The 14,716-nt window shown below is 35.5% G+C and overlaps 1 protein-coding gene across 3 annotated transcripts in view; it reads right to left on the reverse strand.

Annotated features, from left to right (window-relative positions):
* UTRN (utrophin) overlaps positions 1-14,716 on the reverse strand; it is a 563,065-nt gene that overhangs the window by 293,924 nt on the left and 254,425 nt on the right. For all 3 annotated transcript variants that reach the window (XM_077776104.1, XM_077776105.1, XM_077776103.1), the window contains 6 exons: positions 12,962-13,132; positions 7,496-7,675; positions 5,108-5,236; positions 4,629-4,799; positions 1,728-1,889; positions 1,150-1,287 (listed from right to left, as the gene is read on the reverse strand). In XM_077776104.1, coding sequence (XP_077632230.1) covers positions 1,150-1,287; positions 1,728-1,889; positions 4,629-4,799; positions 5,108-5,236; positions 7,496-7,675; positions 12,962-13,132 — 951 coding nt within the window. The remainder of the gene's footprint in view (positions 1-1,149; positions 1,288-1,727; positions 1,890-4,628; positions 4,800-5,107; positions 5,237-7,495; positions 7,676-12,961; positions 13,133-14,716) is intronic.

Below are 14,716 nucleotides of genomic sequence, written 5' to 3' on the forward strand. Positions count from 1 at the left end.
CCAGCATAAATATACTACCTGGTGAGTGCCAGTGAATCAAAGAGGAAGCTGGAGGTCAGATGGAAGCCTCAGCTTATTGTTATAATAAAGAACCTTGCACTTAAAGCTTTTTCTGTATTTTGTAATATCTTCCTAAACACTTTCTTAGGTAAAGGAATGACATGACCAGCCACGACTCTGGGATAAGTAATTCTGATGACAATCTGGACGGTGGGATAGAGTTACAAAAAACTGAACATAAAAAAGACGGAGCTTGAGACACACTATAGTAACTAACAGGAGAAAATCCTAAGAGTCTGAATTATGGAAAGGATAGCAAACTAAGAGAAAGTCAGTCATTTCCCCCAGGGTCATAAAACAAGTAATTGGTAGCACTGTGTCTAACTTCAGGTTCTGCTGCATCTCACTTCATTCGGAAGTGATGGTTTTAATACCCACTTGATGAAGTGTGAGGAAAAACCACCTGTTCTTAAAATAGAATGGATAGTTTAAGGAAATAAACTAAGATAGGGAATAACTTAGGAAACACAGGTTAGAAGGGAAGGGAGAAAACAAGTTTACCTTGGTACATCTTACAAGGTTGTGGTACCTACAGATTGAAACTTCCAATAGGCAGCATGGGACTGAGAGTCTGCGAGACTAGAATCTTCCACTAGATTCAACATCACTAACTAAAAATGGCTCTTCGAAGGATTACCTAAGAACAGATGTTCTAGAGAACATCTACACACTTGCAATGCAGCTGGGAAGATGGCCATTGAAAAGAGGGCTGGTGGTGACTCTTTTTTAAAATACAAATCATAGTTTATCAATTCACAAATTTAGTTACTTGTAAACTAAATTTTTGTTGAGGCAATCAAGACCTCCACATATAAAATACAGAACTGAAGGAAGAAGTCACTTCTAAAAAGGATAGGTGCCTTTTAGATTTAATACATTATTAAAAGTCCAAAAGAAATCCCAATAATACGATTTTGTTTCTATTTTCTTTGAGTCCTGTCCCATCCAAAAATATAAACATACTTAGCAAGGAGAAAGAGGGACTATTCCTCCTGTTTTTTAAGGTATCCATGAATGGAACATCAAATATCTGAAAGGCAAGAGCTAAGTAAGTTCTTTAAGAGAACAGAAACTCTCCCAGAACAATACCTTAGTTCTATTGTACTTTGTACGCAAAAGTAGTAACTGCAAACGGATCTTTTCTTTTTCGTTCTCCTCCAAAGGTTGATGTAACATTTGCTCTCCTCTTTGTAGAACTTCCTCAACCTGGGCTCTCTCCTCATCCATCTGAATGTTAAATAGGAAACAATAAGTTACTCAAAAGAAAAATACATAATAGTATCACTTACTAATCAGTTCCCAAGTAGGAAAACTAACCTATGAAGTACGAGATCAGTCAAGATCTGCCCCTCTGAATAAGCAACAAAAATTCATGTTTTTAAAAATCATTTCATATTTGACTTTAAAATATCTCAAAAAGGATGTTAGTTTAGCAGAAGTTAGAGAACATCTACAACAACACTACCATCAGTCAGAAAATGTGTCTATTTTGTTATGCATTATGTAAATCACTTGGCAAATCTTATAATACTCAGCAGAAAATCACATTTGGGGTCTATCCTTTGGCATAACTTGGCAGGTTCTTTGGTTAAACATCATTGATGTAAAAATATAATTAACAGAAGAGAAATATAAGGACACCATGGGTTTGAAAACCTTGAACCAACCTTTTCATCTTCATCACTGAATTCCAAGTGTTTTTCCACAACTTTTAACATATTTTCTATGTCAACTTCTAATTTTTCCAGGTCAGAGAAAAGTACATCAGCTTCAAATGCCTCGGTGGTGACCAGACACTGGTATGATAATGGTTCCTGGCCAATTAGTAACTGCAGAAGGAAAAGTGTTCTTTGAAAATATACATTTTTTTTTTAAGAGAGAGCAAGCAGGGGAAGAGTGGGGTGGGGGAGGAAGGTAGGAGAGAGGGAGAGAGAGGGAGAGAGAAGGAGAGGAGGAGGGGGGAAAGAGAGAGAGAGAGAGAGAGAGAGAGAATCTTAAGCAAGTCTCCATGCCCAGCATGGAACTCCCAGCTTCTTGGAGTTATCAATTTTCTCCAAACACCAGCCAGAGATGTGNCCAACTTAAGGCTTGATCTCACAACCGTGAGATCATGACCTGAGCTGAAATCAGGAGTTGGAAGGACACTTCACCAACTGAACCATCTAAGCATCCCAAGGTACATTCTTCACTAGATGCTCTGACACTAATCAGACAGATGGGGTGTCAAGAGAGGAACTACCACTTATTTGAATTGACTATAATTTCATTCATCCATACAGCAATGACTATATCTATTTGGGCTTCTTGGAGTTATCAATTTTCTCCAAACACCAGCCAGAGATGTGAACTAGTGTGCAAATAACTGTGGCTGCCTGGAATGCAGTGTGGGGGATTCTGATTATTGCACATGAGCACAGTAGAGGTACATCCCACAAAACATCTCCCAGTTAACCTTCCTCCAGTAAAATCCTCTTTGGATTTTGGTACCCAAACTCTGAAAAAGTACATATTTCTCAATGCAGTATTTTCAGAATCAATATAGAAAGACTTTATATGACTAAACTCAATATAACAATTCTAGTAAAACTAACATGCAGGAAAATGACATGAGCTGAGCGTGGGAAATCAAGCACTCTCACACTGATTATGGAAGTAGAAATTGGTACAAACTTTCTGTAGGGCTCTTTTGGGAAATCTATTTAATGGCATTATATGCACAACTTTTGCAACAATTTCAAGGAATTCTAAGAATTGATTCTAGGGCATATTAGCACATGAGAAAAAAGATATGCATAAAAGGATTTGACAATTCAATATTTATAAAAGCACACTAAAAGTGAAAACTCACTTAGAAAGTATAACACATCATATAATGGAACACCCCACAGCTGTTGAAAACCATGTCAAAGAAGAACATATGAAACAATACACACAATTTGATATTTTAACGTCATATACACATAAGAGTAAATATGTATGCCAAAATGTTGACAGAAGTTATTTATGGGGATAATAATAATTTTGGTTCTTTGTACTTCCTCTTGCTCTATCCCTATGTCTCATGCCTTACTCTTTTGTACCGGGAAAACGCTCCCATATATCTATTGAAAAAAACAAATGAGCTGAGGACAGAAGGTAGGGAAGTTAAGTTCAAAGCTAAGGAAGACAAAAGTTAAAGTAAATTATTGTTTTCCTTAAGATGTGAATAATCTAAGTATATTCATGAGCTATAAAAGATAGTTTGGTCTTTTATGTCAGACATTTCAAATTAAAGCAAACTTAGATAATACTTCTTGCAAAAGAGAGGGTCCATACCCAACCCTTAAGAGGTAGAATTAACCAAATACTCAAAAATACCAATCTATGGCCCCAGCTGGGATCCTGAAAAACTCATAATCCTCTGTCAGAATGAACACCTGGTTCGAATGACCCCCAAAGTCAGCTGTGCGGCTTTTGGTTTTTGCCCTAGTAAACCTTCAAAAGGCTTTCGTCTTTTCAAGTTAACATTTACTGAGCACTTGCTACAACCCAGGTCTTGACAGCACTGCAATACATTTCATTTCCTCCTCTCATTAGGCAAGGAAAAGAGGAAAGAGAATTAGTAAACAGAGAACAATTATAATATGGTAGAATAAATAAGAAGTTTTTAAGAAAATCTCTTATTGATTATCCTCTTATTTTAGTTTACTTTATTTTATTTTTATTTTATCTTAGAGAAAAAGCATGAGTGGGGGAGAGGGGCAGAGGGAGCAAGAGAAAGAGAGAATCCTAGGCAGGTTCCATACTCAGTGCAGATCCCACAACCTTGGGATCATGACCGGGGCCAAAATCAAGAGTTAGATGCTCGACCAAACCACCCAGGAACTCCATCCTCTTATTTAAATTCATAAAGCCCCTTTTCAAATTTATAACAGCAGATAGTAGTTTTCTGCATTAGGTCTAAATTATGAAATTACTTTTAACTTTTAGATGTAATAGCATGTAAAACACAAAAAATAAGTTCACACACATATAGTGTGCACAAGTTTATAAAGTGTGACTAATATTCATCCCTAGCTTGGAAATGAGTTTCATTAGTTTATAGGCAATTTTAACTTCTGATTGAGACTTTGCCACTTCTTCTCAAATGAGTTACTTTGCTCAATGCTAATTTCCTGTTTTCTCTCCTTCATATGCAACATCACAAATAAATAAGGACAATGCTCCATTCAAGGAAAAAGTGATTGAAATCATTTTAATTTAAAATTTTTTGATGTAGCAGTGCCTGGATGGCTCAGTCATTTGAGCTTCTGACTCTTGATTTTGGTTCAAGTCATGATCCCTGGGTGTGGGATCAAGCCCCACATCAGGGTCTGAGCTGAGTGTGGAGCCTGCTTAAGATTTTCTCTCCTGCTCCCTCTGCCCCTTTACCCTGCTCGCTCTCTCGCTCTCTCTCTCTGTCTCTCTCTCAATAAATACATAAATAAATCAATAATAAATAAGTTTTGATGTATATACCCAATAATCACCTATCATTGAGACACATAACCACAGGAAGAATACTTTTATATTAAAATATTACTACTCACTTTGGCACTTTTGATATGTTGAGACACCTTTTCAAAGTTTCTATTCAGTTCGGCTAATTTTGGTTCTACAAGTTCCCTGCTTGCACCTCCGCGTGTATTCATCAAAACAAGGGCTTGGTCACGGACATTTTCAACTTGAAGGCTGGCATCATCCAGCTCAGATATTAAACGCTAATTATAAGAAAACACAAAATTATCACATGGGAAAAATCAAAACCAAACATAGGTGTGATGCTAACTCAGAATTAGAGGTAGTTTAAATAAATTTCTTGGATCCCTAGGAAAGATTTAGGGCAATTTAAGGAAGAGGTGTTCAAATATAACTCATTTGAAGCCTCAGTTTCTTCCACCAAAATAAAAAAAACTAACGAATCAAATGCATGGAAAGAATGAGTGCACAAGTAACTTTGAGCATGAGAGAAAAGACCACACCAAATCTTCCATTCCCAGAAGTGTTGCTGATCCTCTGTGCTTGGTACCTTCACAATTTCTTCCCGTTTACTTGCTGGTTTCTTTTCAATCTCATCCAATAGAGCTTCCGCTTGATAAAGCCAGGTGCTTATGTGAGCAACATTTCCATCAAATATTTCCAACTGGTTCTGATGATTCTAGAAAAAAAATTAATGAAACGCTGGTGCAATCACATGCAACACTTCAGACAATAAACTTAGAACTGACATTTAAACAACCTTCACAAAGCTAATGTATGCTGAATTTCAAGACAGGTTTCTATCTTTCTGCAAAGCTCCTTCCCAGTGAGTAAGTCTCACTCCTAAAAATGCATAGCTATGGTTACATGGCTTTTAATTTATTTTAGACCTCAATACAATATTGTCAAAGGTTGAAGAAAGATAAAAGGTGAAACTCTTTTTCAATTTCATTTTGTTTGCCTCCCTTATTCTTCATTCTTATAAGTAATCTCATCTACCAACCCTTGATCCTATTTTTTAAAAGCTCACTTATAAAGTAATAATATAGGGGCGCCTGAGTGGCCCAGTCGGTTAAGTGTCCAACTTTGGCATAGGTCATGATCTTGTGGTTCATGAGTTCAAGCCCTTATCAGGTTCTGCACCACCAGTGCACAGCCTGTTTGGGATTCTCATTCTCTCTCTCTTACTTGCAAAATAAATAAATAAATAAATAACCTTAAAAAAAACTTTTAAAAGTAGTAATATAAAAGGATTATTAAAATATGCACTGAATAAGATTCTGCTTGCTCAATGGATTATAACTGAACGTAGGGCAGGCCTGTGACTTGTCACCTTGATGCCACCAGCACTTAATATTACAGCTGGCAGAGACCTCACTAGTATTTCCTGAAGCTGAATGGAAAATGTGAGTGAGAGATTAATGCAAAAACCAGAAGAAAACAGTAACACCAATTAAAACTAAGCAAAATAGCTGAGGCTAAGGCAAGAATTTAGAACCTGAACACAAAGAGTGGGGCAGCCCACAGCTTTTCAGAACTACATTTTATAGGACAAAGGAAACTAGAAAAAAACCTGAGAAGTATTTCAAAGAGAAGAAAACAAATTATTCGTTCGTTAATATGGAAGAATAGTTTAAAAAAAGAAAATGAGAGTCAATGAGAAAAGTTTTGGCAGTGATCAGTATTCTAAGAAAGGTGAACTGATGAGCACAAGACTTATTTAATGTTAAATGTTCTACTAGGACAATAAAGGCATTATTTGAAGGGAGAATTTGGAAGGTCCAGACTGAAGAAGGGCTGGGAGAATGTGGATTAAAATTGGTTACAATAAAAATGAATGTATAAAATATTTCATGAACATATTCTGTGAGCCAAGAGTTTTATATTCGTTATTTAACATTTATGAACTCTGTAAGATATGTTCTCTTATTCCAATTTTATATGGAGAGGAATTAAAATGTAGCAATATTTAAGTAATTTACCCAAGTTTGGTTCTTAATAACCAAGTCTGGATATGGTTCTCACAGATCAAGACATGATCCCATGAACTTCAGTGCCCTACACATTATGACTGATTTCAGTAAATGCTCAAACACACAATAACTTCTTTTTCTCTATCTCTATTTATTGCCCAGTAATTCTATGAATTTGAAAAAAAGATCCTATCCCAGAAATGTCAAAACAAAATAATAATTTATAAATGAAACTCCCTCTAAGGGAAGAGAGGAGGAGGTGGCCCTATATTCATTGTTAGTACAAGAGGGACAGAAAATCACTGTGAAATTTAACAGGTCACTCTATCCAAGAAATAATTACCGGTAGAATAACTAAAGACTAACAACAATAAACATTTAATAATTATCATAATCAACACCATAATATCTAAAATTGGTTGTTTTAAGTACAGCTATATAGTTATTTATACATGTTTCATGTCACATAATCATCACAAAAACTTTATGAGGTAGAAATTATAATAATGTCCATTTACATATGAGAAAATGAGATTTAGAGTGTAAGTGACTTGACTAATGCCATCCAGCTAGTAGTAAAAATTTTTCCTTAGGCCATGAGATCCTAAAACCTGTGCTCTTAACTAATATGCCATTATTAGAACACAATTAGTATTATATATAGTTTATGATAGCTTTACAGTTAAATATAATATCAAGTCATTAAAAACATAATAAGTGAGGTACACTAAGATATTAAAGAACATATTTCTATGTATATCACAAGTGGTGTATTACTTAACAGAGACATGTTTAACCCTAGAAAGTTACTATCTTTTCAATTGAACAAATAAAATGTAGTTTAATGAAATTAATTCACTTGAAACACATAGAATACAGGGTTTAAAGCTCTAATCAAAGCTGTATTGGTTTTTCAACAATTAAAGGAGAAAAGATTTCATCATTAAATTTTTCCAGAAACATACCATTAACGTACTGCACCAGTCCTCGGTCCAGGTACGGACTCGGCTCCAGCCAGCGTTAAGGACACAAAGCCTCTCTTCTAAAACAGCCTCACTGCCCTCGATCAAGTTCTGGAGGGCGGTACTACTCTCTGTGATGGCATTTAAATCAGCTTTTCTCTTTTCCAGATCCTTCAGAATATTCTAGAAAATAAAAATACCACGACCCACTTGATGTTCCAGAACACTAGAAGAGTTCATACAACTTTAATTTTTAAAAAACTTCTCTTCCATTTATCCACAGTAGTCCATGGGTCCCCCAGATAATTTACAATATGTCAAAGGTTTCCAATGCTCCACAACCTATTAAATGTTCAGGGTTCTTAAATCCCTAATAAAAATTAAAACACTGAATTATGCAAATACAAAAAAGTAACAAACTCAGCTGTAAAAGAGCTGAGTTTTGTTCATTTTAAGTATAAATTCTAATTATTATACACAAATACCATACCTTCATCGGACCTTTAGACATAAAGAATCAATTTTATATTCAGTCACTATAAGTTGGCAAAGCTGAACTATTCCAGAACCACAATTCTAAAAGTTTTGTAACGAATTTATCTCCATGACTACTATAGGAAACTACTGATGCATACTACATTTATTTGCAAAGATAACACCTTGTACTGGGTGACTTAATATATAATCTATTGTGTAAGAATTACAAAAAAATACTTCATCATAACAAAATCATAAGAGAACTAGCACATCTAAGCTGCAGTTATACTTGTCATAGGCAAAAATAATATACTGGGTGGCATAATGATAACTTGATTCACACATGCATAAGTCTGATCAGGCAAGATGTGTACTCAGCAAGGGGCACCTGGATGGCTCAGTTAGTTAAGTATCCGACTTTAGCTCAGGTCATGATCTCACGGCTCATGATTTTGAGCCCCACAGCATCAGTGCACAGCCTGTGTGGGATTCACTCTCTCTCTCTCAAATGAACCTTTTAAAAAAGGACACATACTTAGAGAAATATAGCAAAAATGTTGGATTCCAAAATTAAAACTACTAAGTTCTTTCAATCAAAACGTAATGTGGTACGGTCCCCTCTCTAAGAAAGACAAAAAAAAAAAAAAGGAACATCTCAAGGCAACCTTGCTATTCCTGTATGTGACAACATCCCTCACGACCTTGTAACATGAGACCACATTAATCAGACTGCATGTCTGTGTGTTACCATATATGGGAGACAAAGAAGTAAAAAATATATTTTAAAAAACCACACCACGTGGTGTTGGGAGCTCAGTTCTTTGGGTACAAGGCCTACTGAGTGATGCCGGCTGGAATAAAGTTGCTTCCTAGAAAGAAAAGCCTTGGTGTCACGATTCTCTGTGCAAGAATCCTGCTACAGTAACATAAGCATATCCACCCACTGCTATTGTACCTTTTTTAAACAACATTTAAAGAAATCATTTCAAGGAGCTCATTTATATTTAATCTCCCATCACTAAATTTCATTTGAGAAGGCATAAAAATTGCCAGTTCCCAAATCAGTCAAGGTTTAAACATTCACTTGGCCATATCGAATACTGGTATACTTATAAAGGCACTAAAATACTTCTCTTAAATGTTCTTCTCCAAAAGAGAGGGGGGGAAAAAAACCCCACAGCCATGCTCTCTGCAGTTAAACCTTTCTATATACTTTCAGTGGCAATGTTCTGATTGACTCGAACAATCTTAAGAATTATAAAAAGTAATAAGGAATTAAATGTAAACAGCACACACAACTTATCTATGGTAATAGACTGCTGTAAAGAGAATGGCTACACTGAAAATAATAATTCTTTAGCTATCAAATAAAATAGTATTAAAGTTCAGGAATGAAAATATTTAAAGTTTTACACTGAAAAATTTTTATATAATTTTAAAGTCCAAATACATTAAAATGCTGTGAAATATGAATGTTTCTTAAATCTAAAAAAAAACATTAAAAAGTGGGTGATTATGTTACATACAAATGTTTCGTTTGATTTATTCTAGTGAAGAGAATGTGCTGTAAATCTGTGACTTGTATTTACCATCTTCATTATTTCAAACCTGAAATAAGATTAAATGGGAATTTAAAAATAAATAGTTCCAGAAGAGACAAGCATACCATTATTTTAAGTCTTTACCTTAAAAAATTATGAGAACCAACTAACTGAATTGATGTGAGTAAAAATTAACTGAATTGATATGAGTCCAAAAGATGAACGATTAAAAGTTAGAGATACAAAAATTAGTATCACCTATGTGCAAGCCATATGTAACTCATAAAAAAGAGCAAAAGCATATTTTTTTCACTTATAAAAATAAAATAAAAACGTAGGAATAAACATCTTTGCATCCATACATAATGTTTTTGAAGAAAAAAACCAAAGCATTATATAGTAATGTAAAAGACTTGGGAGGGGGGAATGAAACATACCATGTTACTAAAATGACTTACTGTAACAGAGATATTAATTCCCCTCAAAACAAGTCTATAAATTTGTGGCAATTCAAATGAAAATTTCTAACAGAATTTTGTTTGAGAGAGAGAGAGAGAGAGAGAGAGAGAAAGCATTACATAAGAAACAAGAGAAGAGCAGAGAGAAAGGGAGAGAATTCTAAGTCTGCTCCAGCACAACATGGAGTCCAGCATGGAGCCCAGCACAGAGCCTACCTTGGAGCCCAGGGTGGGGCTTGATCTCACCACTGTGACCCTCTAACAGAATTTTTAAAATAATTTCTGATTAATAATTCTGAAGTTTATATGAGTATATACAAAGAAAACAGAAGCATAAACACAGGAATCCATTAATTACATCTTGAAATATATCATGAAACTATATAGTTACACAGCTGAAGAACAATTCAGAGGGTCAGATCAGTGAAGGAGAAAACAAAGAAAAGTAACAGGCAAAAAAAAAAAATACATAAGAATTTATCATGTCAAATCAGTGGGGAAATGACAGTTAATAAATAGTGCTGAGATTAATGGTTAACTATTCAGAAAAAAAGGTTAGAACCTTACCTCATGATATACACCAAACTAAATTCTACTGGATTGAAACATTAAAGGTAAAAGATGAAACTATAAAAGAGCTAGAAGAAATATAAATGAATAATTATATAATTTTGGAGTAGTATTGGTTTCTATATGCACTAAAGGTAGAAACAATGAAGAAAAAGATGTATTCTTTAAAAAATACATAATACAGTGGTTTTAAAAGAAACCATACAGAACAGAAAGGAAACCATAATGGCAAAAAAAAAAGATAAAAATGGAACAATATACACACACTAAGCATTTATCATTGTAATAGGTAAAGAACTCTAAAAGACCAAAATGGTCAAAACTACAAATAGGCAACTTTTTAAAAAGAGCTATAAATGGCCTCTAACCTTTGGAAAATGCAGTAATTAAATAACCAAAACATGATATTTGCCTGGTGTTGAGCAAGTAGGAATTCTCACTCACAGCTGGTGAGTACATTTCTGAAGGGCAATTTCATAATATGTTTTAGAATTTTAAATGGATATACCTCTTGGCCAACATTTTTAAGGCTAAGAATTTACCCTCAAGAAATAATTATAACCATATGCTATGATTAAGCTGCAGAGCATTTTTTACAATAGTGAAAACTGGCACTAATTTATGTACATAAATGGAGGAACAGGACAATAAAAAGTACGCAATAAAATACTATGCCTCTCCAAGGTGTGATTCAAAAATACTTGCAAGTAAGGTATTAAAGATAAAAGTTTTTCAAAACAAGATCAAGAAATGTTAGACACAATACAACTGTTTGTAAATGTTTGTGGCCCTGCATGTTTGTATGTATGTGCCTGTAAAAAACTAAAATGAAAACAGCATATTCTTGGGATTATAAATGATTTTTGCTTCTGTCTTCTTATATTAAAGTTTATTTATTTTGAGGGAGAGAGCAATAGAAAGAGCAAGCTAGAGTGAGGGAGGGGCAGGGAGAGAGAAATAGAGAGGACGAGAGAGAGAGAGAGACCCAAGTGTGCAGAGCCCCATTATGGACTCAATCCCAAGAACTGCGAGATCATGACCTGAGCCAAAATCAAGAGTCAGACATTTAACCAACTGAGCCACCCAGGCGCCCTGCCTCTTTTTTAATTACACTATGCAAATGTCATTCAATTAGCCTATACAACTTAAGTTATTAACAAGAAAATAATGGCAGGGCGCCTGGGTGACTCAGTTGGTTGAGCATTTGACCTAGTTTTGGCTCGGGTCATGATCTCATGTTTCATGGGTTTGAGCCCCGGGTCAGGCTCCATGCTAACAGCGTTAAGAAGCCTGCTTAGGATTCTGTCTCTCTCCCTCTTTCTCTGCCCCTCCCTTGCTCATGTGTGCATTCACACTCTCAAATAAATAAATAAACTTTCAACAATAAGAAAATAATGGCTTTCAAAACGTACAAAGAAGATAACATTTCCTTGAAAACATAAATTTAACAAAAAAAAATTTAGTGCCTTTCCTTTGTACTCATTCACAGCACCCCCATGAATTCCCACGTTCTTCCTTTCCTTCCTTCATCCCTTTCTCCATCTCCTGGTCACCCCACACAGCCCACGGCAGAACTATACTTTTCATCAGCAATTCTACTGCTTCCTATCTGGACTTGCTTTCAATGCTTCTCTCCATGAAGTTTTCAAATTAAGAAGCAGCTGTATCACCCAGAACCTCCTAGCACCTTCTCTTCACTTCCCATAAGCAAACACCTGATGTTTGGTGTTTGATGTCACAACTGATACCTGCGACTTTATATAAATTTCTGTCACCGTATCGACCATTTATATTCAGCAGTTATCTCTAGTATACATGCTTCTTGGGAAATAAATTTAGGAAAAGAAAATGGGTAGATTAAAAATAAAACTACTTTGTGTTCAATTCTGTATCCACCTCAAAAGAGAGAACTAGCAAATCTACTCTCCAATCTCTGATTTCAAAATTACTACAAGTTATGGAAAACTCTTGGATCTTTTATTAATTTTTTTTAATTCTGTACCTATGCTCTTTATATCAGGTAGTTTGCAACAGGAAGATTTGTTACTGGTACAAAAGTTACTATAGAAAAATTAATAAATAAATTCAGCATGATTCTGTGTGAAAAATGAATACTCAAAAAGTGTCACCAATTTTGAAGGCAACAATTGTTTTCAAGTACCACATAAGCTTAATGCCTATAGAGCCCTTACTCAAGACCCATGAGTTTAATGCTTTTGGAATCAAAGTAAGAATATCTTCTTAAAATTGTTGTTATTTCTTTTTTAAATGTTTTCTTCTTTCTTAAGACACAGAGGTGGAAAAATAATAGAAAAAAAAGAAAAGGCTATGTTTAATATGAAATGGAGATATATGACATCCTAAACAAAACACCACAGGTGACCCTGGCATAATATTGGCAGGTAACCTGAACTACGACTTACTTTAGCCCAGGAGATTTCTAGATCCAAGTCGCCAAGCACACTTTCTGAAGTGGATTTCTGTACCAACTCAGCTTCGGTAACGGAGAGCCATTCAGAGAGAGAAGCAGCCTCTTTCTTCATTTTCCGGGCCAACTGTAATGCTCTTTCCAGATCCTGTTTTCCCTCTGTCACCTGAAAAGAGGAGGGATTGAGAGAGAGAAAGAGACAGAGACAGAGAGATAAACAGAGAGACAGAGAGAGAGAGACAGAGAGAGAGAGAGAGAAACATAATAGGAGTGAATCCAAATAATAACTAATAAAGATCCAAACTGTATTCATACTTAACCCCCAAGACCTACATAACCCTTATCTCTCACACCTAGAATAACTCAATTCTTACATTCTTTTATCTCCAGAGGAGGACAATATACTATAGTCATTAAATGTTAGGCAACCTTGGGTTTTCATCTTAGCTCTTTCCATTTACTTTCTAAGTGACCTTGGCAGAGGCACAACCCTCAAAAGTTGTTAGGAGTATTAAATGACAAAGGGCTTGACCCAGTCCTTGTAACAAAGTTAAGGAATCAGTAAATGGTGTCTTTTATCATTTTAAACAGAAGATGCCTTACAGTCCTCTCAAAGAACTCTGTTTAAAAACACAGACACACACACACAGGACACTTGGGTGGCTCAGTAGGTTAAGCATCTGACTCTGGATTTCAGCTCAGTCATGATCTCACAGTTTGTGAGACTGAGCCCTACATCCTGCTCTATGCTGACAGTGCAGAGCCTGTTTGGGATTCTCTCTCTCTCCCTCCCTCTGCCCTTCTTGCACACTCATCCTCTCTCTCTCTCTCAAAATAAACTTTAAAACACACACACATATATACTATAGCCTAGAAATTTGTGGAGGGAATAGTATGATTTTCATAACTATGTTTTGTAATTAACTATTTAACTTATATAATTGCGCAACATAACCCTTTGTTACTAAATTGCTTTTGTGGTTGACAGATAGCAAAATCAACTGAACTAACATTTATCAGGCTTTTTTTTTTTTTATGTTTACTTATTTTGAGAGAGAGAAAGGGAGGAGGCTCCACACTGTAGCCCAGAGCCCAACACAGGGCTCTGTCTTATGAATCATGAGATCATGACCTGAGCCAAAATCAAGAGTCAGTTACTTAACCAACCCAGGCACCCCTACCAGACTCTTAACATAGTTCCTGTGTTATACTGGGGAATCTTAATGCTATGCAATAAAATCCACAACAGTCTCTGTGATGGGCACGATCTCTTCTACTTTGCAAATCAGGGCAGTGAAGCTTAAGGAGGCTAAGGCCGTGATCAGGGTGGCATGGCCATTGGTTGNAGCCTGTTTGGGATTCTCTCTCTCTCCCTCCCTCTGCCCTTCTTGCACACTCATCCTCTCTCTCTCTCTCAAAATAAACTTTAAAACACACACACATATATACTATAGCCTAGAAATTTGTGGAGGGAATAGTATGATTTTCATAACTATGTTTTGTAATTAACTATTTAACTTATATAATTGCGCAACATAACCCTTTGTTACTAAATTGCTTTTGTGGTTGACAGATAGCAAAATCAACTGAACTAACATTTATCAGGCTTTTTTTTTTTTTATGTTTACTTATTTTGAGAGAGAGAAAGGGAGGAGGCTCCACACTGTAGCCCAGAGCCCAACACAGGGCTCTGTCTTATGAATCATGAGATCATGACCTGAGCCAAAATCAAGAGTCAGTTACTTAACCA

This window comes from Crocuta crocuta, unplaced genomic scaffold (genome assembly GCF_008692635.1).
Source record: "Crocuta crocuta isolate KB4526 unplaced genomic scaffold, BGI_CrCroc_1.0 scaffold25, whole genome shotgun sequence".
Taxonomy (NCBI): Eukaryota; Metazoa; Chordata; class Mammalia; order Carnivora; family Hyaenidae; genus Crocuta; species Crocuta crocuta.